This window comes from Acomys russatus, chromosome 14 (genome assembly GCF_903995435.1).
Source record: "Acomys russatus chromosome 14, mAcoRus1.1, whole genome shotgun sequence".
Lineage (NCBI taxonomy): Eukaryota > Metazoa > Chordata > Mammalia > Rodentia > Muridae > Acomys > Acomys russatus.
This window is the reverse complement of record NC_067150.1, coordinates 37,542,075-37,568,102: the sequence shown is the minus strand read 5'-3', so window position 1 is coordinate 37,568,102 and position 26,028 is coordinate 37,542,075. Positions and strand designations below refer to the sequence as shown.

At 53.9% G+C, this 26,028-nt stretch overlaps 2 protein-coding genes across 2 annotated transcripts; both read left to right on the top strand.

The window, feature by feature from the left end:
* The first annotated feature begins 350 nt into the window (after positions 1 to 350).
* Positions 351 to 17,027, top strand: Sidt2 (SID1 transmembrane family member 2). The gene is made up of 27 exons (XM_051156349.1): positions 351 to 744; positions 2,267 to 2,388; positions 2,600 to 2,764; positions 2,852 to 2,897; positions 3,482 to 3,583; positions 3,700 to 3,783; positions 5,456 to 5,555; positions 5,719 to 5,784; positions 7,127 to 7,220; positions 7,548 to 7,600; positions 8,594 to 8,665; positions 8,838 to 8,909; positions 9,090 to 9,152; positions 9,852 to 9,970; positions 10,478 to 10,551; positions 10,641 to 10,707; positions 11,310 to 11,383; positions 11,516 to 11,639; positions 12,273 to 12,390; positions 12,764 to 12,900; positions 13,127 to 13,235; positions 13,434 to 13,510; positions 13,683 to 13,729; positions 13,961 to 14,066; positions 14,485 to 14,595; positions 15,992 to 16,105; positions 16,196 to 17,027. Exons 1-27 carry the CDS (start codon positions 562 to 564, stop codon positions 16,256 to 16,258), a joined length of 2,562 nt encoding a protein of 853 aa, XP_051012306.1. The 5' UTR covers positions 351 to 561; the 3' UTR covers positions 16,259 to 17,027.
* A 2,405-nt stretch (positions 17,028 to 19,432) lies between these two features.
* Tagln (transgelin) lies at positions 19,433 to 25,705 on the top strand. The gene is made up of 5 exons (XM_051156348.1): positions 19,433 to 19,579; positions 23,938 to 24,129; positions 24,230 to 24,407; positions 24,760 to 24,862; positions 25,167 to 25,705. Exons 2-5 carry the CDS (start codon positions 23,950 to 23,952, stop codon positions 25,309 to 25,311), a joined length of 606 nt encoding a protein of 201 aa, XP_051012305.1. The 5' UTR covers positions 19,433 to 19,579; positions 23,938 to 23,949; the 3' UTR covers positions 25,312 to 25,705.
* The last annotated feature ends 323 nt before the right edge of the window (positions 25,706 to 26,028 follow it).

Sequence of the window (26,028 nt, the reverse complement as noted above, 5' to 3'; positions counted from 1 at the left end):
GTGAGACCCTGTATCAAAAAAAAGCAAACAAAAAACAACAACCACAAAACAAGAATCCAAAACGTAGCGATCCTTCATAGAAAAATCACACCAGACACTCGAAGGACGGCGAAGGCGGTGGTGATGGCAGCGTGGGAAGCAGTTAGAGGCGGCCTGGCCCTTTAAGTCCGCGTCGGTTTTCCCTGACGTCAGCGGGCGGGCGCAGCCCTGCTGTTTACCGCGGCGCAGCGCCTGGTAGCTCCGAGTTCTGCGCCGCGTCCGCCGCCCTTAAAGGGCCCGCGTCCGGGAAGCCTACGGGCTAGGGCCACCGCCGCCGCGGCTCTCCCGGCGCGAGCGGACGCCGGGTCCCCGGCTGGACTGGGGCCAGGCCGAGGTTGCAGGTCGCGGTGCCGCCCACGCGAGCCGGGATCCGCGCGAGGCCCAGGAGCGGCTCCAGGGAGGGGACGTGTCCTATCTCAGACCCGGGTTAAAGTTCTGGTCCCGGTGAGATGCTGGAAGCTGCTGCGGCAGCCGCAACGCGCCCGGTCGCCGTCCTGTCGCCAGCCCCCACCGCCCCGGGCCATGTTCGCCCGGCGTCTGCCCTTGTGCTTGCTCCTAGTGGCCGCCGTCGAGAGCCACCTGGGGGCTTTGGGGCCCAAGAACGTCTCTCAAAAAGACGCGGAGTTTGAGCGCACCTACGTGGACGACGTCAACAGCGAGCTGGTCAACATCTACACCTTCAACCACACCGTGACCCGCAACCGGGTGAGCGCTGGGTTCCTCTGCCGCAGGGGAGGTGCCCCGCCCGGCCTTCATGTCGCCCCCCTGCGGGTCTCCGCCAGCCTCCGAGCCTCCCTCTCTCCCTGCCCAGGCCTGGTTTCCACCGGCTTTGCCCTGAGGCTCCAGCCGAGCAGCTTGGGTAGTTCCCTGCCACCAGCTGTGATCCGGGCCGGGTTGTGATCCCGGCAGGGTTGTGATCCCCGCAGGGTTGGCCCCGCTGCTCCCTGATCTGGCTCTCAACCTGTCAGCTGTGTAAGGTCAGGATGGGTGGGGGGGGGGGGCGCAAACTTTCAACCAGGCTTGCTCAGACAGCTCCAGGTGGGACCAACTTAGAACTGAAAACTCTGCTCCGGCAAGTTAAGTTGCTGCCACCTTTCGCAGGGAGGTGAAGGAGGCAGGCAGAGACCTCCTTGCCTCAGAAAGGCGGCTGGCCTTGTAAAGTGGAAGGTAACAAGATAAGGCCCTCGGCAAGTTAGTGGCAAGAGAAAAGGGAATTTGTTTCTAAACACAGAACTGTCTCGACTTCTTACTCATTTCTCCCCAGGAGTGAAAGTACAAGGCGAGCAGAGCTGGGCCCAGGCGGAGCACAGCCTGGGAGAGGCCCTGCTGCCTGACTGTGTGGCCTCGTGCCTAGTTCTTCCTCTTTCAAAGGCCAGATCTGATTAACTGGGAAGCCGTGGAGTTGAAAGTGAGAGGGCTTCGGTTTCTGGAAGGCTAGGAGCTGCCGGCAGGACCCATTTCCCTGAAGTTTTGGTCTCTCTTCTTCCAGTCTTGGATCCAGAGCCATCCCAGAAGTGGCACCTGTCCCTTAGGGAAGTGTTCCTCCTCAATTTGCTTTCAGCAGCCTAGTTAGTTACTAGTAACATTCCTGTGATTTGTTCACTTTTAAACGCCCACTGTCCCGTGTAGCGTCGTCCACAGCGAAGGGTTTTAGAGGAGGAGAGCTGAGGTTCAGAGGTAAAGTCACGCTGGCCACAGCTTGGCACTTTGTCAGAACTAGAGAGACAACTTGGATTTCACCACTCTCCCCGCCGTTCCCTTACACCCCTCCCTGCAGGGCTCTGGCCTCCAGATAGTGGTGGAACCGGAGCTTCCTGCTGGCTTCCTGCTTCACGAGGAAGAAGACGGGGGCACTTCTTGCTCTCCTGTGTCAGTGTGTGCACAGGAGCGTGTGTATACACATGTATCTGTCCATGAGTGTACATGTGGGCTATTCTAGAACCTCCTAAAGGCCTCAGCTGCATATTCTGCAGCTGCCTGGGCCCTGCTGCTCTACTGACCCATGTCACCCAAGAGCCAGCGTCCTTCGGCCTCATACCCGACAGCCTCAACCCCCTTCTGGAGACAGGGTCTGTCCCCACACGAGGAGACACATAGACAGTGTCCTGGCTGGCCAGGATGGCTAGCGTAGGGCAGAGCATGACATGCTGTCTGGAGTCTCGTGTTTGAGGAATGGTGGGATGGGGGTGGGGGCCGAGTTTGAGTGAGGGTGCTTCCTTCTCTGCAGACGGAGGGCGTGCGAGTGTCCGTGAATGTCCTGAACAGGCAGAAAGGGGCGCCCTTGCTGTTCGTGGTCCGCCAGAAGGAGGCTGTTGTTTCCTTCCAGGTGCCCCTAATCCTGCGAGGGCTGTGAGTAGGACCTGGGGGTGTAGGGGGGGGCTGCCTAGCCAGGCCTTGCAGTGGCTTGGGGGGCTTCCCTGAGGCCAGTGGCATGGGGGGCAACTTTGTCAGCCTAGGGCATGGGCGGCGGTATGGGGGACCCCGTAGGAAGAGTTGGAGCCTCATTTCCTTGTGGCAGGCTGGCTGGGACTAGTCACACCCTCTCTATCTTGGATTCTAGGTATCAGCGTAAGTACCTCTACCAAAAAGTTGAACGAACTCTATGTCAGCCCCCCACCAAGAATGAATCTGAGATCCAGTTTTTTTACGTGGACGTGTCCACCCTGTCACCAGTCAACACCACTTACCAGCTCCGAGTCAACCGTGTGGACAATTTTGTACTCAGGTGCCCAGGGTGGAGTGAGGAATCCATACAGCCCCAGCCTTCTTCCCAAGTGCGGGAATGATTGTAGGGTTCTTCTCTTCCCTGTAGGACTGGGGAGCCATTTACCTTCAATACCACTGCAGCCCAGCCCCAGGTAAAAATCCCTTGTCAAAATTGGGGGGGGGGTGTCTCTCCTTATGGCATGGTGGCAGGTGTCTTTAATCTTAGCATTTGGGTATGAGAGGCAAGTGGATCTCTTGAGTTCAAAGCCAGCTTGGTCTACACAGTGAGTTCCAAGCCAGCTGGGGTTACACAGAAACCCTGTCTCAAGATGACGACAACAACAAGAAAACCAGGGGAGATTTGAACACAAGAGCAGGAGTAATTGTTAGGATTGCATTGCTAGGACCAGAAAGTTAAGCCAGCTTCTGTGAAGGGAGGACTGTTGGAGCCCCTGCACGGACAGACAGGCAGGGACAGAGTAATGACAGCCTGTCTGCTGTCTTTCCTACCCTGCCTCGCAGGCACTGCCCTGTGCACCCAGCTGAGGCTGTAGGAGATCAGTGTTCAGGGTCATGCAGGAGTGGGCTCGTGGTCAAGGCTCATCTCCCCAGGTAGCCTTATCGCCTGAGTCAAGAAGATTCTGGAACCTCCCTTGTGGGATACTGACCCCTTCTAGAGGGGCAGAGGGAGCATCCTCCTGAGCTGGCACTCTCCCTGCCCTTCCTCTGTTCTCAGTATTTCAAATACGAATTTTCCGATGGTGTGGACTCTGTAATTGTCAAGGTGACTTCCAAGAAGGCCTTCCCCTGCTCAGTCATCTCCATCCAGGACGTCCTGGTAAGTTGTCTGCTATTTTATCCTCCAGCAGAAAGTAGCTGGGACATGAGAAGGTGGGGGTGGGGGGGTGGGAGGCAGTTCCCTGTCCATCTGCTTTTTTGTTCCTTCGTCTGTAGTGTCCTGTCTATGATCTAGACAACAATGTTGCCTTCATCGGCATGTACCAGACTATGACTAAGAAGGCCGCCATCACTGTGCAGGTAGGAGATGCGTGAGGCCTCTGGGAGATGGGCCGGCTGTTGAAATGGAGACTTCCCAAACCCTGCACTTGTCTCTGTACCCATTCCTGCCTTACATGGGGGCTTCCTAAACTCTTTCTGCTTTGACCTTTTTGTGGCTAAGAAATTCTTCTCCACTGAGCCATGTCACTGGCTCTTATTTTGTTTTGTTTTGTTTTTTTAAACAGCAAGAGATTTTATTTAGACATAACATGGACGTACAGACTAAAGATGCTACAAGACAGGAGCAAAAACTTACACAGATGCTGTCATTTTCATTTTATAATTGTGTTGAGAGTGCCACTTTGCATAAATGTGTAGCACAAAGTGGCAGAAGCATATTTAGGGCCATTTAGAAATTGTTAGTTCTGCAGGCAGTGGTGGCGCATGCCTTTAATCCCAGCACTTGGGAGGCAGAGGCAGGTGGATTTCTGTGAGTTCAAGGCTAGCCTGGTCTACAGAGCAAGTTCCAGGACAGCCAAGAGTACACAGAGAAACCCTGTCTCGAAAAAACCAAAAAGAAGAAAGAAATTGAAAGTTGTTGCTTCAGCAACGCATACACTAAAATTGGGATGGTGTTGATGATTAGCATGGTCCCTGTGCAGAGATGGGGAAATTTGTGAAGTGCTCCATACTTTTAACAAAAGAAATTGTTAAGCTAGGCATAGTGGCACATGCCTTTAATCCCAGTACTTGGAAGACAGTGGCAGGTGGATCGCTGTGAGTTCAAGGCCAGCCTGGTCTACAAAGTGAGCCCAGGACAGCCAGGGCTACACAGAGAAACCCTGTCTCCAAAAAACAAAAAGAAAAAGAAATTGCTAAAAATCTTGTCCTAATCCCAGGTCAAAACTCACTGAGTCCTTTAGGAACTCAAAACAATTATTTAAACCAAACATCCTGCCTAACCCAATCCAGTCCCAAGATGCCCTGAGTTCATCCTCACATGCTTGAGGTAACGACAGCAGGAAAATACTAGGAGCCTTTTTTCTGTTAGTAAATATTTCTATGAGAGCAGAAACCTTGCAATAAACACCGCAGCTCAGCATGTACAAGAATCCAGCTGAGTTTTAGTTCTTCAGCTTCATGTGGAGTGATGGCATACATGGTACAAGGTGCACATGTGTGTTCAGAAGCAAGGCTGAGGTGATGTCATCCAGTGCAACATGGGTGAGCGCTTTTAGCAGCACCTTGGATGATTTCCATTGTTGCACATTCAGAAACCTTGTACCGCTGCTGCGTTTTTCGCCACCCCCACCCCCCTGCTCCTGTGACTTTGAGTTCTCTGGTTTATGTGAGTGGAGCCATCGCCGTTGGCTGGTGCCCATGACAGCCTGTGTGGGCCACATGCTCATTCTGTTCCTCTGGCTGTAGTGTGGCTGTGGGTTTGGGCCCTAACCCTAACTTCTCAAAGTCTGTCTGACAAAGATAGCGGCAGCACCTCTCCCATGGGTACACCTTAGTGGTAGAGCATCTGCCTGGCATTTGAGAGGCCATGTGTTAAGCTGTCAGCACCACAGAAATGTGAAGGGGTGGGACCTGTGCAAGGGTTAAATACAATATATAGGAAGAGCTTATGGCATCTAATCCAAAGTTCATGCTCAGAAAGAGTTGGTGGCGGCGAGGATGGTCATCACATCTTTATCCTTTCCTGCAGCGGAAAGACTTCCCCAGCAACAGCTTCTATGTTGTAGTGGTGGTGAAGACTGAGGACCAGGCCTGTGGGGGGTCCTTGCCGTTCTACCCTTTTGTGGAAGGTGTGTTTGGGGCACTGGTTAGGGATGGGCCGGGCTCAGTGGCTTCCCAGGAGATAGAAGAGCTTATGTGGCTGCCGGTGGATCCATGGGACATGAGTCTGGGGCCCTAGACTCTCCAGCCCCAGCTAAGCTTCTAGCAACCACTTTGATGTTTTACTTCCAGATGAACCAGTGGATCAAGGGCATCGTCAGAAAACCCTGTCAGTGCTGGTCTCCGAAGCTGTCACCTGTAAGTGTGGGTACCTCAGTAAGATGGGAAAACCTCTCTGATCCTTCCTCTCAGACCCAGGAGAGCAGGTGTCCTCTGCATGGGAAGGGTGGCGAGGACCCTCCTCCCAGCAGGCACTGGGATGGAAAGGCGCGTTCTGGGCAGGTTTCCAGCCAGAGAAATTCAGAAGGTGGATCCGAGTGTGGTGTGCACTTCGTGGCAAAGTGGAAGAACGAGTTCTCCTTCCCTGCCACTCGCCTCCTCTGTGACAAATAGTAAAACCTGTCCTGATGGGGACACTGAGTTTTGAGACTTAGCAAAGAATTAGTCAGGAGTGTCTGTTTGGTTTTTAAGTGGGCTCCTTTCTAAAGCAGAGAATATAAGATGAAAAGGAGCCAGGCGCAGTGGCACAGCCTCTGTAATCTCAGCAGTTGGAGGTAGAGACAGGAAGATCAGTAGCTCAGGCTCATCCTTGGACATGAGACCTTGTCTCAAACAAAATAAACAACAATAACAAACAGCCCATTAAGAACATGGGTGAGGGGGCTGGAGAGATGGCTCAGTGATTAAAAGCACTGACTGCTCTTCCAGAGGTCCTGAGTTCAATTCCCATAACCACATGGTGACTCACAACCATCTATAATGAGATCTGGTGCCCTCTTCTGGCACGCAGGTGTACATGGAAATACACAAAATTAATAAGTAAAGCTTTAAAAGAAGGAAAAAAAAAATAAATGGGTGATTTCCCAGAGGATGCAAGTACTATTATTCCACAGCACCCACATGGCGGCTCACAATCACCTGGAACTCTGTTCCAGGTGATCTCGTTCACTCTTATGACCTCCACAGGCACCCATGGGTGGTACCCATACACACAGGCAAAGTACTCACATGTAAAATATAAAAACAAATGCATCTGAAACAAGCAAAACCCAATACACACACTAAGTAAATTAATTAAAAACAAAACAAGCAAAATAAGGGATTAAGCGAGAAGGGGGACTGGGTTGGTGTGCTAGGACTACAGCTCTTAGCATCCTCCTTAGGAGGGGCCCGGGAGTGCTCTATAGGGTCCAGAGAGCTGGGCTGAGCAAGGGACATGGAACAGAGAAGGCCACCTAGAGGGCACTGTCAACTTTAGATCAACATGGAGTTTACTAGAAGTAGGAGAGAAAGTCGTAGGAAACAACACAAGCAGGTAGGCCCATGCCAGAGTTTGGTGTGCTCAGAATAGCCAGGTGTTCACACTGCCTGGGCATCACCTTCAGGGGAGGACCCAGGTCTCCCTGGTCCCTGGGTATCTAGAGGCAGTGTGGGGAGAGCTGCTGAGATCACTGCACTCACCTTGTTTCCCTCCCTGTAGCTGAGGCCTACGTTGGTGGAATGCTCTTTTGCCTGGGCATATTTCTCTCCTTCTACCTGTTGACTGTGCTCCTGGCCTGTTGGGAGAACTGGAGGTGAGGTGGAACTGCTGGCTATCCCCTGCTCTGGGGCCCTTGGGCTGGGGGCCTGGGAGAGAGAATGTTCTGGGATCCCAGCTTGGCCAAGGTGACCTTATTCTTGTCTTCAGGGATGAACAAGACAGGTACTTGCTGGATCTGTGGTCCATTGACAGTTTCCTTGTAAACGGCCTCATCCCATCACCCCCTCCCAAGTGGGAACACCCCTCTCAAGTGGGAACACCCCGTTACCCCTGGTGGGAGAGAAACTCAGGATCAGGACGGGCAGGGAGGGGAGAAAGAAGGTTAGCTCCCCTGTCTCAGTTGTCCTCTGCATTCCTGCAGGCAACGAAAGAAGACCCTGCTGGTGGCCATAGACCGAGCCTGCCCAGAAAGTGGTATCTCCAGGGGTTGGGGAGTGGCTGGATCTTTTGTGGGGAGATGGGAGCAGGGATGGGGAAGTGGAGGGTCAGAGGAGGGCAGGTTGGTGGCTCCTTCGTGTTCAGCCTAGGAGTAGCATTTCACAAATGTAGGCTGGGGTCTTGGCTCACCCCTCCGTAGACAGCTGGACACTTTCCTATGATTATGATCTATACTGGTGTCTAGCTACACTGCCAGCCCGCCTCACTCAACCTCAGGTTGTTAACTTTGAGTTGTCTCTTTCTCTTCCATCACTTCTCTCTGTGCCTTCCCTCCTGCTTGGACCTCTCTCTCAGCTTCTCTCCTTGGTAAGCTCCAGGTGCTGTGGGCAGAGGAGCTGCTGTCCCGTCAGGGGATGGGGGGGATGCCGCTGAGTGCTATCTAGGCAGGGACTCAGGTACCAGATACCATTTCCCTTGGTGGCTTAGACGTGTCATTTCCTTGACCGTTCTCTCTCCATTTTTGTTTGTTTGTTTGTTTGTTTTAATTAAAAAAAATTAGCCAGGTGGTGATGGTGCACACCTTTGATCCCAGCACTCAGGAGGCAGAGGCAGGCAGATCTCTGAGTTTGAGGCCACCCCGAGCTACAGAGTTCCAGGACAACCAAGGGCTGCACAGAGAAACCCTGTCTCGAAAAGCAAAACAAATCAACAACAACAAAAATGTATACAAGATCTTATTTGTAGCCTAGGGTAGCCTGAAACTGAGTATGTAGCCCAGACTGGCCTAAACATATAGCAATCTTCCTGTGTTAGCCAGGAGAGTACTAGGATTACAGGCATGAGCCATCATGCCTAAGTTGTCCCCTCTTTTAGGTTGTTGGGAATGAGGTGGGCTTGGGGATCTGTGTCTTCTCTTACTGCTTGCATGGCTCCACTGTGACTGTCTTTTCTGGCTTCTTTCTTCTCCCTTCCCCTGGCTTTTGACCTCTTTGCTCACAGGCCTAAGAGGACCTTGGCTTCTCATTACAGGTCACCCTCGGGTCTTGGCCGATTCGTTTCCTGGCAGTGCCCCTTTTGAGGGCTACAACTATGGCTCCTTTGGTATGTGTCACAGTCGGGACTGTTTTTGTCCTTGCCCAGCCACAGCTCCTTCTGCTGCCACCTCCTGATGCCTCGTCCTTGGCAGCTGCTCAGAGGACTCTAGGAACAGATCTAGAGGACCTCTTGTCCCGAGGTCACTCCCACATGCCTCACCACTCATTCCTGCCTGCAGAGAATGGTTCGGGATCCACTGATGGACTGGTTGAAAGCACGGGTTCGGGGGACCTCTCCTACAGCTACCAGGGTGAGTGGGCCAGGCAGCAGGGTATGTGCTGCAGGGCTGCTGTTGACTAGGTGGAACTTCCTGGTGGGCGGTTGCCTCTCTGCCAGATGCTCAAACCAGGGAAGGGCTGCTCTTCTGCCCCCTCTTCCTCTCTTTCCTCCTTGGCCTCAGTTCCCCTGTAACTTTCCCTTTCCTTTGAAGGGCACGACCAGTTCAAGCGGCGCCTTCCCTCTGGCCAGATGCGGCAGCTGTGCATTGCCATGGGTAGATGTGGGGAGGGGGTGGGGCTGCCCTGCCAATCAACTCCTGCCAGGATGGTCGGTCAGTGGAGCTGGCTGCCTCTGGGGCCAGAAAGATGCTTAGTGCATGGCTTTCCTAGCAAGTGCCACACGGTGCCAGCCCATGGTCTTCTGAGAGAGACAGGCACTGGCCACTGCCAGCTCACTGTCTTCTTGTCATTGTCCTCCTTCCCTGCCTTGCTGGCCAAGGGAGCCTGGGTCTGGGTGTCACCTGACTCAAGGTGACAGGAGGGGCTTCTGAAGGCAGGAGATGGGTGCTTTTTTTTCTCTCAAGCCCTTGTATATTGCCCAGGGGTGGTCATGGCATGCCTTCTCAGAACCCAACAGGACTGGGCACCTCTAATCTGCATGAATGGCCAAGTTCAAGCCTGTCAGTGTGTCTAGGGGTCCACTCAGTGTCCTGCTCTGGAAAACCAGAGCCAGGAGTGGAACAGGGCTGGATCATTCCTGTTCGATGGCCCCTGGCACAGCTCCCCAGCAGTTCCCACTGAGTTAGGAGTGCATCTCCTCCCAGCACCTGAGCCACCGGCCCTATTGCTCTAAGCTCTGGCCCACAATTTGCCTCTTCCCTGTTGTGGAATAATTTTGACATTGCTTCTGAGGGTGGGGGCAGAGCCAGTGTTTGGTCCTGCTAGCCGAAGCCCTTTTTCTTTGCCCTTCCTAGACCGCTCTTTTGACCCAGTGGGTACTCGGCCACGCCTGGACTCCATGAGCTCTGTGGAAGAGGATGACTACGACACACTGACTGACATTGACTCAGACAAAAATGTCATTCGCACCAAGGTTTGACACACGGCCTGGCCCTGGTCAGGGGTTTCTAAAGGAAGGGACTGTGTTCAGGCCCCATTCAGCCTTTCTCTGTGCTGTGTTCCGGAAGCAGAAGGAAAGAGCTGAGCTTGGACAGGCCAGATAGACTCCAGGAGAAATCAGCCTGCAGGAATCCAGACTAGTTGAGCAAACCCTGTTGGCCTGCCGGGTGGTGGTGGCGCATGCCTTTAATCCCAGTACTTGGGAGGCACAGGCAGGCGATCACTGTGAGTTCGAGGCCAGCCTGGTCTACAAACTGAGTCCAGGACAGCCAAGGCTACACAGAGAAAAACCCTGTCTCAAAAACAAAACAAAACAAAACAAAACCTGTTGGCCTAATAAGCAACAGAAGTGTGGTGCCCCAGAACACTGCCCACTGAATTCTGTCTTGTTGGAGGGAAGCCGTACTTGTCTACCCTAACCCGGGTGTCAGGGGTCTCCCAGGTGGTGGCTAATAGAGGCTCACTCCTGCTTCTCCTCCAGCAATACCTCTGTGTGGCTGATCTGGCACGAAAGGACAAACGTGTTCTACGGAAAAAGTACCAGATTTACTTCTGGTGAGTGGGCTACACAGACAGGGACTCCTGTTGCTGCGGAGGGCAGCTCCTCAGGCCCTGCCCACCTTACCACGGCCCTCCCCCCTCAGGAACATAGCTACCATTGCTGTCTTCTACGCCCTTCCTGTGGTGCAGCTGGTGATCACCTACCAGACGGTGAGAGGCGGGGTGGGGTGCTGGAGCAGCTTGGTCTGTGGCTCTGCCTCACAAAGCAGGCAGGGACTCCACAGTGTGCATTGGCCATAGGTCATGGGAGCAGCTTTCAAATCCCAACTCTGCTTTGGCTGTGAGGCCCTGGGCTTCTGCACATCTGCAGCATGAAGCTGGGGTGGGGCCTATGAGACAAGTCACAGAACTTTGTGTGGCTTCTCTTCCCCTCTCCTTACTGGGAGACAAGACTATCCAGAGTTCTTAGGCACATATATAAAGAGACAATGGCTGGGTGTAGTGTCACATACCTTTAGTTCCCACACTAGGGAGGCAGAGGCAGGCAGATCTCTGTGAGTTTAAGACCAGCCTGGTCTACAAAGTGAGTCCAGGATAGCCAGGGGTACACAGAGAAACCCTGTCTCAAACTGAAAAATAAATAAATAAAAATAAAGAGGACAGTAGCATCTATGCTACCTAAGGAGCACAGCCTGGGTGCTGTGTACACACATGTCAGCCATGCTGGTATTATTCTTGTTGCTGTTGGACACAGGACATGTGGCATAGGCTCCTTGCCACATGTTAATAGCTAACCCCCCCAACATACACAGGTGGTGAACGTCACAGGAAACCAGGATATCTGCTACTACAATTTCCTCTGTGCCCACCCGCTGGGCAACCTCAGGTGGGGATTGTGCTGAAGGCCTAGGGGTGGGTAGGGTAAGCATGGTGGGACTTTGTGAAGCCTGCTGGGCAAAAGAAAAGGAAGGGCATGAGGGCCTGAGTCTAAGCTAAGTGCCTGTCTTGTCCCTTCTAGCGCCTTCAACAATATCCTCAGCAACCTGGGCTACATCCTGCTGGGGCTGCTCTTCCTGCTCATCATCCTGCAGCGAGAGATCAATCACAACCGGGCCCTGCTGCGCAATGACCTCTATGCTCTGGTAAGCCAGCATTGCCCACCAAGGGTGCACCTGGTAGACTGACCTTGCCCAGTCCTAGTCCATTCCATCTCGTCAAGGTCTGCCCTGCCCTGCCCTGCCCTGCCCTGCCCTGCCCTGCCCAGGTCTACCCTGCCTAGGTCTGTCCTGCCCTGCCCTGCCCTGCCTAGGTCTACCCTGCCTAGGTCTGTCCTGCCCTGCCCTGCCCCGCCCTGCCTAGGTCTATCCTGCCCTGCCCGGCCCAGGTCTGCCCTGCCCTGCCCTGCCCTGCACTGTCCTGCCCAGGTCTACCCTGCCCTACCCTGTCCTGCACTGTCCTGCCCAGGTTTACCCTGCCCTGCCCTGCTTTGCCTTAATGGCGTCAGGCCTGCCCACATCTCTCCTACCCTCTGCACTGCCTCCTGATCTACTCTGTCTACCCCTGCCCTGCCTGCTCCTTCCCAGCTTGGATGTTTCGTCCTGGCCTACTTTGTTCTGCCCTGCCTAGGTCTGCCTTGTCTGTCCAGCCTTACACAACCCTGCTCCCCACTCCTCACACAGCCCAGTCCTTTTTCTCTTCCATTTCCCTTGGGTCTCCATTCAGGACCCTTGTCTTCCCACCTTATTGGACTTCCTATCCTTCTCTTCCTCCCATAGGAGTGTGGGATCCCCAAGCACTTCGGTCTATTTTATGCCATGGGCACCGCGCTGATGATGGAGGGACTGCTTAGTGCCTGTTACCATGTCTGCCCCAACTACACCAATTTCCAGTTTGGTGAGTGCTGCCTCCTTGTCCGCCTAAGCCTCTGCCACATCAGGTCACCAGCTGGTTGGACACTCCGAGGCTGGCTTCTGAGTGCAGCTCCCCATGTTAGAAGTAGCCTGTCTGTCCTGCCCATTCTCCAGTCATTCCTAGAGAAACTCAGGAAGCGCTCCCTGGCTACATATGCTCAGACCCCCAAGCTAAGTTGACCTAACCTCAGGGAGCTACAAAGCCTGGGTAACAAGCTGGCAGCCGAGAGGCTGGGGCTGAAGCGCGGACCGTCCAGCCTGCTCATGGCTGTCCAAGCTGCTTAGGTTGTCTGGGCTGGGAGTTGTGTGTAGATTCCCTGTGGTGGCTCTGCAGCTCACAGCCTCTTCCTGCCCAGACACCTCCTTCATGTACATGATCGCTGGCCTCTGCATGCTGAAGCTCTACCAGAAGCGGCACCCAGACATCAACGCCAGCGCCTACAGCGCCTACGCCTGCCTGGCCATCGTCATCTTCTTCTCCGTCCTGGGTGTGGTGAGGGCCTGCTCTCCTCTGCCTACCCCATAGGAAAGGCACATGCAGACACCCACGTGTACCCATCCTGTCCTCCACTGCCGGAGAGGTCCAGCTCCTTCCCTAAGGGCCAGCCTGGGCCCCTCTGTAACCGTAGCCTGCTCTAGTAAAGATGCAAGCATGGGAGGGCATGGAAACAGCTGTCCTCTGTGCCCCCTCACCCTACATTGGGAGCCCCCACACACAGGTTTTCGGCAAAGGGAACACAGCCTTCTGGGTCGTCTTCTCCGTCATCCATATCATCTCCACCCTGCTCCTCAGCACACAGCTTTATTACATGGGCCGCTGGAAGCTAGGTGAGAGCATGCCCAGGGCAGGGTGTGTGAGGGGGTAGGAGACCATTGGTTTTTTCTTGATTTTGCTGGGCTGGAGGAGTCCCTGGGTGGGAACTTCAGAGTGCTTTTTGACATTGCTCTGCTGTGCTGTGCTGTGCTCTCTGAAGACCCTGCCTCCTCTCAGCCGTGCCATTGCAGTGCCACGCCTTCTCATTGCAGACTCTGGAATCTTCCGCCGCATCCTCCACGTGCTCTACACAGACTGCATCCGGCAGTGCAGTGGGCCTCTTTACACGGTACCTGCTCAGCTCCCCAACTCCTTCCTCCTCTGTGTCCCCTCCTCCCTGAGGCATCAAAGTGTGTCAGAGAACCCAGGGTAGGGTGGGGACTGGCTGGCTTGAGCCTTCTGCCACTTGTCTCCCTGTCTCTCTTCCCCCTCTCAGTCCTCGTGTCTCTGCTTCCCTCCAGGACCGCATGGTGCTTCTGGTCATGGGCAACATTGTCAACTGGTCGCTGTGAGTGTGGCCATTGGCTGTGAAGTCAGCTGGGGACTTAGTCAACCACTGGCTTACTTAAGGGCTATGGACAATTGTGAAGCATTGAGCATAAGGAATGGGAGCTGAAGAGAGAGGTGTTAGCCCCTTCTGTGTGCCTCTGAACACTGGCCAGTACAATGATAAAGCATGGCGGGGTGCAGGCAGTGGTGAGGCCCTCCCTCCTCCCCCAGACCCCACTCCCTCTTTCAGGGCTGCGTATGGACTCATCATGCGCCCCAATGACTTTGCCTCCTACTTGCTGGCGATTGGCATCTGCAACCTGCTGCTCTATTTCGCCTTCTACATCATTATGAAGGTGAATGAGCAAGGGCCGGGGCACTGGGAGAAAGGGAGCCTCTCTGGCCACATGTCTATGCCCGTGAGCTGTGGGCATAGCTCTTGAGTCTCTTTTATATACCTCTGGGATCCATCTGCTAAGCAACTGCTCTGTCACCAAGCCATGTCTCCTGCCGAAGTTCACTGAACCTGTGATAGGCCAGGCCTTTGAGGCCAGTGTCGTGCCCCCCCCCCCCCCCCCCCGCTAGTGCCTTTGTTGGTGTAGGGATGTGGGTACCTGGGCACCTAGCTTAGGGTGGATATCAGGATAAAGACACAAGGCTGTTGAGCATGAGTCTTGGTTGGGCCCTGTGGTTAAGCCTTTAACCCTGGGAGAAGCCCAGGTAGGAAAATGCAGGTGGCTGGGCCTGGGCTGACTGCTGTGGGACCTTTCCCAGCTCCGGAGTGGGGAGAGGATCAAGCTCATCCCGCTGCTGTGCATCGTCTGCACCTCTGTGGTCTGGGGTTTCGCGCTCTTCTTCTTCTTCCAGGGACTCAGCACATGGCAGGTGAGTCGTTGTCCCCATGCTTGTAGCAAGCTGAGCCCCAGCCTCCTAGTGTGCAAGGTGGCAGCATGGAAATCGGAGTGCTACCTCAAAGGCAGCTGAGTCTCAGAGAGGCCAGTGACTTCCGCCAGCATAGAGCTAGTGTGTGGCAGTGTGGTTTCAAGCCAGAGGCATCAGCTTGTTAAGGGCCTCAGAGAACACCTGGTATGCATCAAGTTGTAAATCTGTGATAGAATGGAACCAGATTGTCCTGCATACCTTTAATCCCAGCACTCCAGGAGGCAGAGGCAGGCAGGTCTGAGTGTGAAGCTAACCTGGTCTACTGGGTGAGCCCAGGACAGCCAGGGCTATACAGAGAACCCCTGTTTCAATAACAAAACAAAGAACTGAGCATAGCATGGCCTCTGCCAGTGTGGCATTGAATTCACAGTTTAGTTCAGAAGAGACACTGCTAGCTCATGTCTGGTTTTCTGTTTTAAGGCCAAAGATCAAAGCCATGGCCTTGTACATGCTAAGCACATGCTCTGCCACTGTGCTACATACACCTCCCACACCTAGTTTATGTTTTAAATAAAAAACAAGAATAAGTCAGGGAGCCTGGTGGTGGTGGCGCACGCCTTTAATTCCAGCACTCAGGAGGCAGAGATGGGCAGATTGATGTGAGTTCGAGGCCAGCCTGGTCTACAAAGCGAGTCTAGGACAGCCAAGGCTACACAGAGAGACCCTGTCTCGGAAAAAAAAAAAAAAAGAAAGAAGAGGTAGTGGAGTGTGCAGAAGAGAGGAGGAAGAGGCCTGTGAGTCAGGAGCCCTGGGAAAGCTTGGAGGAGCCAGGCTTTGCTTTTGTCCAGAGAGTCCCATAGCTTGGGCACTGCCACTTGAGCAACCACACAGGTTTGAATGAGCAGAGAAGCTTTGATCAAAGAACACACTGATTGGGAGCTTGGCAAAGACCTGGCGCTCCATGGGGTCAGATTTCTTCTTGCTCTGTGGCCTCAGCACAGGCTGTTCCAGACATAGGGTTGGAAAATGTTTGTGGGCAGAGCAGGGAGGACACAGGAGTGTCACAGCCATAGTGCTGTTGTCTAGGGACAGGGCACAGCCTGGTATAGTAGTTGGGGAAAGCCACCCTGAGGTCATTTGAGAGTATACAAGAGGTGTGTTGGGGCTTCTGAGTGGAAGCTGTCCCAGTGATCACAGCCTCTTACCCACAGCTATACAGAGAATATATGGGTCTGAAGAGAGGAGGAAGGAGTGGAATCAGTGTATTTGAGAAAAGCCATTGTTAGCAGAGGAGGGTGAGAGTGAGGCATGAGTCAGAACAGGGGGTGCCATGGAGTGGGTATGGACCTAGCCTCTCCAGAACAGAGACAGTAGGCTGCTGGCCCTGTCCCTCTGCCAGAAAACCCCCGCAGAGTCCAGGGAACACAACCGCGACTGCATCCTCCTTGACTTCTTTGATGACCACGACATCTGGCACTTCCTGTCCTCCATTGCCATGTTTGGGTCCTTCCTGGTATGTGGGATGTGCCTGGCATGAGGGCGGAGGGGATGGTAAAGCAGAGGGCCCCTCCTTCCCAGCGTCTGACCCTCTGTCCACCCTTAGGTTTTGCTGACATTGGATGACGACTTGGACACTGTACAGCGGGACAAGATCTATGTCTTTTAGCAGCATAGGATCCAGGAGGCTTCAGCTCAGAGGCCTCAGCGCCTCTGCATGATCTGCCAGCCACCACCATAGCACCAAGGCTGTGACTCCCAGCCCTGCTGCCCAGCATTGGACGGTGTGGCAGGACAGCGAGATCCCAGCTCAGGCCTGACTCAGGACAGTTACTGGTGGCACTGAGCCTTGCAGGTGCCTCTGCTGCGGAGGAGGCCTGGTCGCCATTCCCCAAACACTGGCCAGATTGCTGCTTTCTACTCAGTGTTGGACCCTCCCCGTCCGTCCGTCTGTCTTGTTTATCCACTGGCTCTCCATTGGTCGCTCTGAAGAAGGAAGGTGGGAAGGCAGTGCCCTTTCCATTTCATGCCTTGCACTCTGCTTGTCCCTTCCCTCCTCAGTCTGGGACACACAGCCCTTTCTTCCTCCCCTGCTCTGCTCCAGGACCCTAGTCTGGTGCCTGATTCTCTGCCCAGCACCGGACCCCAGTTCTCCCTGGGTCTGTAGCTGGCTGCCATCACTGCCTACTCTGGCCTGCCAGGATGGATGCAGGTGGGAGACTTTGGGGGCTGGCCAGCTGGTGCCAGACTTTAGGTGCTAAGGCCTACAAGGGGCCTAGGTACGACCCTGCTCCCTCTGAACTGTGCTTGGAGCTGGCTCTTCAGCAGTGAGGGTCAGCCTAGGTTGAATCTTCTGATCTGGGAGCTGAATTCAGAGGTCACCTCGTCCCACCAGCCACCAGAATGATGCCAGCACTGGGGTTGGTGGGCAGTGGCAACTGTCTCCTTCTGCACTCTCAGTCCTGCCAAGCCCCAGTTGGGGGCCTCTCAGTGCCATTGACACTGCCCAAGAATGTCCAGAGGCCACCGAGGGATAGTGCCAAGCACGCAGCCCCTTTTGCCTCTTTGACGGGAGCAGGAGCCGCAGTGCCTGTCTTAGAAAGGGAGGGACATGCCAGGTCCCTGTGTGTCCCTGGCCCTGTCTCAGGGACTGGCTTCTGAGTTTCCGTCCAGTATTTAGCCAAGTTCTGTGTTAGTCACATAGGCCTAGGAGCCTCAGTGTTTACACAGAGTCACCCAGCTCTAGACCTCTGGCCACTTTGGTCCTTGGTGTTTACAGAGTCACCCAGCTCTGGACCCCTGGCCACTCTGGTCCTTGGCTCCCCTTCACTCCACTAGGTCCATTCCAGATGCCAAGGGTGGGCCCTGGGAATGTATTCTGTCTCTCCACCATGTTTTTATAGCTCCTGGGCTGGGAGAAGAGGCAGGTCTGGGTCTTTGTTTCTGAGCTCCGTTCTGTGTCTCCATGCAATTCTGTCTTCTGTGAATGAGTGCATTCAATAAAGACAACCAGACCTGGAATCTAGACTCTTATTCCTGTGTTGGGTGGTGCAGGAGCCTCCGTGTCCCATTTCTTCTGGCTTTCCCTTGTTTCTGTGCACGGCTGCACCAGGGTTTTCCTCCTCAGCCCACAATTAATGTTTGCATTAATTGTGCAAACATTTGACTCTTGCTCCAAGCACTGTGCAGACAGGAACAGGATGCTGAAAATGTGTCTGTGTCTTCTCTCTGAGATCACCCTTCACCTGGCACACAGCACCTGCCTCTGCCCACCAGGTAGAGGTCAGCATCCCAGGCTGTGCCCATGGTGCACCAGAAATGGGCAAAGCGCTTGCAGGCTGAGGTTTTAAAGGCTGTTGAGCGACCATATGGATGACAAACAGGATCCAAAAGTAAGGAGTTTCTATTTAGATTTCAGCAAAAAGAGGATGGGGTTTGGGGAACCTATCTGGTGAATTCATGACATAACCAGTGGCCAGGAGTCCCCTGGATGGCAAGTGTCTTCTGGGGGAGTGCCAGCTTCCTGCTTATCACCCTTCCTCCACGTGCCACTAGGGGGTGCTGTAGTTCTACAGTCACTAGCTCAGGTAGACCAGGCTGGCTGTTGTAGGTAAAGCTTCTGAGGCTGCACCTCCTCTGCCGGCTGCCAGTTCTGGGTGAGACTGACCCTACCCTTCTCCTTCCTCCCTCTTTCCTGAAATTCCAAGAATTGGGCAGGGCACAGAGGCGCCATTTACTCTCGTGTGGGGCGGGGGGCGGCAGAGGTGGGAGGGGGTCAGGGTGTGTTCTGGGGATTGAACACAGACCATCAGGTTTGACAATTGTCTTCAGCCACTGAGCCCCGGTGCCACCATTCTTCTCACCCGGTGTCACCTGTCCCTTCCCAAGACCACTGCACTAGGAACAAGCAAGATGTGAACCAGGATCCTTTCTGGGATGGTGGAATGTTTCAAGATAGGGTCTGTTGCCGGACATGGTGGCGCAACCCTTTAACCCCAGCTTGGGAGGCAGAGGCAGGCAGATCTTTGAGAGTTGAGGCCAGCCTGGTCTACAAAGAGTTCAGGACAGCCAAGGCTACACAGAGATACCCTGTCTCAAAACAAAGATAGGGACTGTTTTTGAAGGGAGGGAGCGCAGTGACCTTGCTTCCTCGTCCTCTTACCCTAGTGTCTGCAGACTTGCCAGGCGTTAAACACACTCCAGACAGATGTCACTGTGCCCTGGATACAGCCAGGGTTGCCTTGGGGCTGAGCTCTCAAATCCCACAGCGTAGTGAAGCTCCAGCTAGGAGCTCTCCCCACACCAGTGGACAGGAGTGCCACTGACTCGGTGGCCTTGGGAAGGCTACTCTGAACCTCGGTTTTCTCATCTGTCAAATGGGGTGATAACTCCCATGTCATAACAAGGCTGAGTGTGGAAGAAAGGCCGTTGGGTAGTGCCTGGCCTGCAGTCAGTCTGCAGTAGAGACTAGTTTCGGACAACTGGATTTTAAAGCCTTGAAAGAGGGTGGCTTGCTTGTCTTCTGCAAGTCTGGACTCATAGCCCCCTAGGGTGTTGCTCTGTTGGCCAGATTGTCTAGCGTGCCTCCTCCTTTCTCCTTAGACCGGGAGCAGACCCAAGTCAGGGTAGCAAGGAAGGCTTTCAGGTCCTGCCCATAAAAGGCTTTTCCCCACCGCCCTCAGCACTTCCCGCCCCAGCCCTGCAGCATCTCCAAAGCATGCAGAGAATGTCTCCGGGCTGCCCCCTGACAGACTGCTCCAACTTGGTGTCTTTCCCCAAATATGGAGCCTATGGAGTGAGTGGGGCAGCTGGTGGTGGGGAGTCAAGCAGGCTTCCTTGGGCAAGGAGGGGGGAGCCAGCAGGCCCCTGAGAGGGTGACATCACTGCCTCAGCTCCCTTTAAACCCCTCACCCAGCCGGCATCCCAGCCCCGTCTGCCTCAGCCCAGACAGGACGCTACTCTCCTTCCAGCCCACGGAGGACCAAGCCTTGTAAGTGCAAGCTGCAGGCAGGAGCAGCAGGCTGTGTGTGTGTCATCAGACAGGGCTAGGGGTTCATCAGCTGGGGCTCCCCTTGTCTCCTCTAGCTTGCTGGGTAGAATTGGAACCCCAGAGTCCCATCTCTGTCTTAGACTAGGCAAAAAGTTTAGCTAAAATCCCTAGGGCGACTTGACTGAGGCAAAAGACTCAGTGGGGGAAATTACTGAGGTGCGAGGGAGGCTCCCATTTAAGCAGCTGTGTGGTAGGGTCCAACTCCATTTCAGGATCTCTGAGAAGGTGGGGAACTCAGTTCCCCTCCCTCGTTCTAGAAAGCAGTGGTCCGCTGCTGGTCCCCAGGGCTTGTGCAGCCTAGGGGAGTCAGGGGACGAGCCTCCAAGGGAGGAGGACTGAAGATCTTTGTTACTTGTTTGTAGTGCTAGGGATCAGACAAGCACTCTGCCACGGAAGTGTAATGCTTCAGAAGGGGCTGAGTTAGGCCCTGCTTTTCTCTGAGCAGCTCTGTCCCTGGTCTGAAAGAGGGAGGTCAGCCCACTGTAGGCAAAGACAAGTGGAGGAGCTTGAGAGCTATGGCTGGGCAGGCCTGGGACCCCTGGCCCTTCCAAGTGGGGTCTTGGTGGTTTTCCTCGGGGCTATTTAAAGGATGTCAGTGGGCTGTTGCCATGTCTATTGCAGTAGGGCTGCTCTTCCTGAGTCCCTGGAGATTAGCTGGGCAGAATACTCACCCTCACTGCTACTTTGCGGTGATGAGGGCTGGGGTACCACAGATACACTTGGTTCTGCTTGTTCTTCTGGATGCCTGCTAACTGGGGGCCCCTTTCCACTGTCTACCCTCCCCACTCACCTGATGGAGAAAAAGGTGAGGGGGGGGGCTGGCAGGAGCCAGGACCACAGGCATCTAAGCTGAGCACTGGGCCAGTGCTGTGTGCTAGAACTTCTGTCTAGAAACACCCTGGTAGGCTACCAAACCACCAGCTTCAGAGCCCTCTCCTCTCCTCAGTGCCTCCAGGAGGAGGACTTGAAGGGTTATTATTTTTGCTTTCCTAGCTTTACCTGGCTTCTTGTATTCGAAGTCACTTCTCTGGACTTTCTTTTTGTTAATTTTTTTTTTTTTTTGGTTTTTCGAGACAAGGTTTCTCTGTGATAGCTTTGGCTGTCCTAGACTCATTTTGTAGACCAGGCTGGCCTTGAACTCACAGCGATCCACCTGCCTCTGCCTCCCAAGTGCTGGGATTAAAGGCGTGCGCCACCATGCCCCGGCCTTTTTGTTAATTTTTATTTTTGTTTTTCAAGATATGGTGTCTCTGTGTAGCCTTGGCTGTCTTGGACTCACTTTGTAGAGCAGGCTGGCCTTGAACTCACAGTGATCCGCCTGCCTCTGCCTCCCAAATGCTGAGACCAAAGGTGTGTGCGACCATGCCCCACTACTCCATACTTTGTACTGGGAGAGACAGGGAAGGAGGGTGGTGCTGAGTGGCATGGGGTGGGGGGCACGCCATCCTGAGAGCATGCTGACCCAGACTTACTAGATGTCAGGCGGCAGTGTGTGCTCTGGTTGCTGCAGCTTGTTCTTGGACTATACTATCTGTTCAGAACTTCCTCGAGACTGAAAAGTGGACGTGGGGAAACTTCTCCCATCGTTTCCTCTAGGGCCCAGCCTATGTAGGTGGCAGCGTGGAGAGGATACAGACATGGTCTGGTGCTTGTGCCTGGCTCAGATGGGCAATGGCAGAGACAGCCTGAGTGGAGGCCAGGAGGAAGGAGCATTGCAGCCACCTGGCTCCATTTACTTTGTGGTTCTTTTCTTCAGCAATTCCTGGTGGGAGCCAGGACACATAGTAGGGTGTGTGTGTTGCGGGGGTGGGGGGGGGGGGGGGGGGGGGGGGGGGGGGGTGGGGGGGTGGGGGGGGGGGGGGGTGGGGGGGGGGGGGGGGGGGGGGGGGGGGGGGGGGGGGTTGTGGGGGGGGGGGGGGGGGGGGGGGGGGGGGGGGGGGGGGGGGGGGGGGAGACACATGGTTGTTTACAACTCCCTAACAGAAACCAGGATTTTGAGTCCTCCAGTCCCAGCTGGGAGAAGGTGCTCCTCTCTGGGTGTCACCTCAGGGAAGTGAGAGGCCTGTAGGGCTGGCATTTAGATGAGGTCTTTTGGTTTCTTTGTTTTATTTTTTTTTCTCTCAAACTTGGTGATGGGCTCATGGAATGCTTTGGAGAAGGCAGTGGGGACTGAAGAGGGGAAGGTTGGCTTACTGTGTGAACTCACTGGTTAAAGCACCGCCCCCACCCCACCCCATCCCACCCCCATTGAGCTCTGGAGTGTGGTGTAGTTCACAAACTGCATCTCCCCAGCTTTCTGGGTAGACTGTCAGCCCCACTTCACAACCGGGGAGCTCATACTGAGAAGGGTTGACAGCAAGGGGAAGGGATGGTAAGATGTTCAGAGAGTTTGACAGCAGAGCAGGGGTCTGGGGTGGGAGGAGGATGCACAGTGGTGCATGTAATCCTAGCACTCAGGGGAGGCAGAGGCAGGCAGATCTCTGTGAGTTCGAGGCTAGCCTGGTCTACATACAAAGTGAGTCCAGGATAGCCAACGCTAGTCAGAGAAACCCTATCTCGAAAAACCAAAAAAAAAAAAAGAAAGAAAGAAACAAACAAACCTGAGTTTGACAGCTGAAGCAAAGCCATGTGATAACATTTGCTGTTTCCCAACACTCCTGTGGCAGGGACAGGGAGAGGGGCTCAGCTTTCAATGGAAGAAGGTGAGGGATCTGAAGAATGGCTCTATGCTCATACACGTTTCCTCCCAACCTATGACCTCTCTGAAGCAGGAGTTGGTCTGGAAAGTTCTTCTGACACTGCAACAGATGGCATCCCACTGGGGTGTCCCCTGACAACAGGGTCTGGCTCCAGCAGTGACTTTATCATCTACCCAGGGACCTGCCTGCCTGCTCTGCTCCTGCAGTCTTCCTCTGTATCCATGTCTGGGGCCTTTGGGGCAGCAGCTCACATACAGGGCAGGCTTCCCATGCTCTGGCTGGTAGATGCTTGGCCCTGGGATATTCCCAGAGGACTCTGCATGGTTCCACTAACTACTGCAACAGCCAGAGCTGACCGACATGGCCATGGCAACACTCTTTCATCTGGGTATCCATGAGAACGCAACTGCTTTGTATGAACCACCCGTGGACTTTGGTAGCTTTACCAGGTGGTTTTGTCAGCTGCACTTTGGGGAATGAACTTCGCCCTTCCAGCTTCTGGGTTAGAGGGTAAAGATTTGGTGGCAACTCATAGACAAAGGTACCTGCTGGCTTAATTTGGGGAGACAATGTGGCCTCTAGAAGGGTTCTCTTTCTGGCTAGACTTGGCAAAGAAAGAATACTCTAGCCAGCCATACCAGGTGATACAGGGTTTTAATTTGAGCTACTGCAAAGGCTGAGGTAAGAGTATCCCAAGTTCAAGGCCTGTCTGCGTGACTTAGTGGGACATTGTCTCAAAACTATACAACAAGCCGGACATTGGCAGCACATGCCTGTAACCCCAGCCCTTAGGAGTCAGAGGCAGGCAGATCTCTGTGAGGTTGAGGACAGCCTGTTCTATAGGAAGCGTTCCATGACAGCCAAGGCTGCACAGTGAAATCCTGTTGGGGGGTAGGGTGGTGGTGACAAACTATAAAACAAAGAGAAGGCTGAGGTCAAAGCTTAGCAATGCAGACTTCCCTCTGCTCTGTGAAGCCCTGGGTTCCACTTGGTACAGAGGGAGGGAGGGAGGGAGGGAGGGAGGAAGACCTGGCTCTAGGCCAGGGGTTGTCAAAATAGTCCATAGGCCAAATACAGCCTGCTGTCTGTTTTTATAAACAAAATTTTATTGGCACACGCTGGGTATGTATCATCTGGGCTGTTTTCACACAATAGTGGAGGCCACATGGCTTGCAAAGTCTAAAATATTTACTCTAGTCTTTTACATACAGAGCTGGGCGGTGGGGTGGTGGTGCACGCCTTTAATCCCAGCACTTGAGAGGCAGAGGCAGGTGGATCACTGTGAGTTTGAGGCCAGTCTGGTCTGTAAAGGAAGTTCAGGACAGCCAGGGCTACAGGGAGAAACCCTGTCTCGAAAAAACAAAAAACAAAGAAAAAGAAAAGAAGTTAAAGACCTTTGCCCTAGACTTCCAAATATCTAAGACCTCAAGTTCAGAGGGGTCTATGCAGCAAGTGGATGAAGCTGGTCTGGGGGGGGTGTGTTATGGTGTCTAGGGTGGCTGGGAACCCCTCAGAGTGAAAGGCCTGCTCAGTACAAGTGAAACAAAGCGGTTCTCTGATCCTGTGTTCAGGCTTCACCACACTGTCTGCTTTATTTAGCTCTGCCTCAACATGGCCAACAAGGGTCCATCGTATGGCATGAGCCGTGAAGTGCAGTCCAGAATTGAGATGAAATATGACGAGGACCTGGAGAAGCGGCTGGTGGAGTGGATTGTGATGCAGTGCGGCCCCGATGTGGGCCGCCCAGACCGTGGGCGCCTGGGCTTCCAGGTGTGGCTGAAGAATGGCTTGGTGAGTGGCACCCCGCGGAGGGGGTTTGAGGATGTGTGTGCTAGCAAGCTGTGGGGGCAGACCCTGAGCTGAGTGTCTAGCTGTGTTCTATACCTGCCAGATTCTGTGCAAGTTGGTGAACAGCCTGTATCCTGAGGGAGCCAAACCACTGAAGGTGCCTGAGAACCCACCCTCCATGGTTTTCAAGCAGATGGAGCAGGTGGCTCAGTTCCTGAAGGCAGCTGAGGATTATGGAGTCACCAAGACTGACATGTTCCAGACTGTTGACCTCTATGAAGGTACAGAGGGAAAAGGGCTGGAGCCAGTGAGCCAGTGGGAAGCAAGGTTCTCAGGCAGGGAGAGGGAATACCAAAAGCCACAGTCAGCCGTTGATGTGTGCAGAGCAGGAATGGGACATGCCACGAGAGCACATGACAGGGGGGCGGCTTGGTGGCAAAAACCTTTTCCTAATGCACAGGACTTGGGTTGGATCCTAGAACCGTACACATACAAACACACCACACCGCACTCACAGGGGTTCATGTAGGGTCTCCTGACACCTCATTTGCTCTTGGTTTGACCTTTTTTGAGTCAGGGTCAGGTCTTGCCTATATAGTTCTGAAGTTACTTCCCTGGTCATTCTTCTCATAGGCAAAGATATGGCAGGAGTGCAGAAGACGCTAATGGCTTTGGGGAGTTTGGCAGTGACCAAGAATGACGGACACTACCGTGGAGATCCCAGCTGGTTTATGAAGTATGTGGCCACTGGGTCTCTGTGGGGTTGGATGGCTTGGGCTGGTCAGCTGTGGTAAAGATCAGGTGTAGCAGAGCCAGGAAGGTTCTGGAAATGGGGGAAATGGAGTTTTACTTCTGGACTCCTGCCTTTTACCAACATGTGCTCCAGCAGGCTCCCCAACTCCTGGGGCCAGCCAGACTCACGGAAAAAAAAAAGAAGACAAACAGGAAGGGAAGGGGGCTGAACAAGGAGGCAACGGGCCAGAAAGCAGTTGGAGAACATGAAGTTCTAGCAAGCCTTAACCTGGTTCCTTTTCTTCTAGGAAAGCCCAGGAGCATAAGAGGGAGTTCACAGAGAGTCAACTGCAGGAAGGGAAGCACGTCATTGGCCTTCAAATGGGCAGCAACAGAGGGGCCTCACAAGCTGGCATGACAGGCTATGGACGACCCCGGCAGATCATCAGTTAGAAGGGAAAGGCCAGCCCTGAGCTGCACTGCCCTGCTTAGCTTGCCTAACCCACACCTATGTAGGTTCTTAGCCCTGACAGCCTTGAGGTGTCACTGGGCAAAGATGACTGCACATGGGCAGCACCCACCTATCCGCAGCCTCAGCCCAGCTTTTTACCCCAGAGCCACCACTGCCCTGGCCTGTTCCCAGCTGCACCCCCACTTCCACTGTCTCTCCTATTACAGAGTAAGCAGGGATAAGTGGGCTAGGGTAGCCTGGGTGTAGGCCAGCCCACTGTCCTTGGTAGCAAATGCCCTTTTAAGGAGACCCAGCCCAGCCTCTCCATCTTTTCCTGGAATATTTTTTTGGGTTGAAATTTGAAAAGGAAAAATTAAAAAAAAAAAAAAAAAAAAAGTATCTCCCATCTTTTCTGAGGCCTGGCTGGCAGTGTGATTTGTCTGGTCACTCCGGTACCATTCCAGGAGAGCTGAGGCAGGGGTACTTGGGGCTCATGATCTCCTAGCCACTGTCTTCTGGATGACTTTCAGGCCGCACAGGCCCAGAGGTTCAGAGAAAGCAGGCTGTGGGGAAGAGTGACCTGCCACACGCATTAGCTCTGGGGAGGCAGGAGGGAAAGGGGTGGTGGTGGTGGAATTGTTTAGATTTTTTTATACTTCTGGTTTTTATTTTGGAAAAGCTGTGCAGAAAAAAAAAAAATCAACAAAATGTTGCTTGAA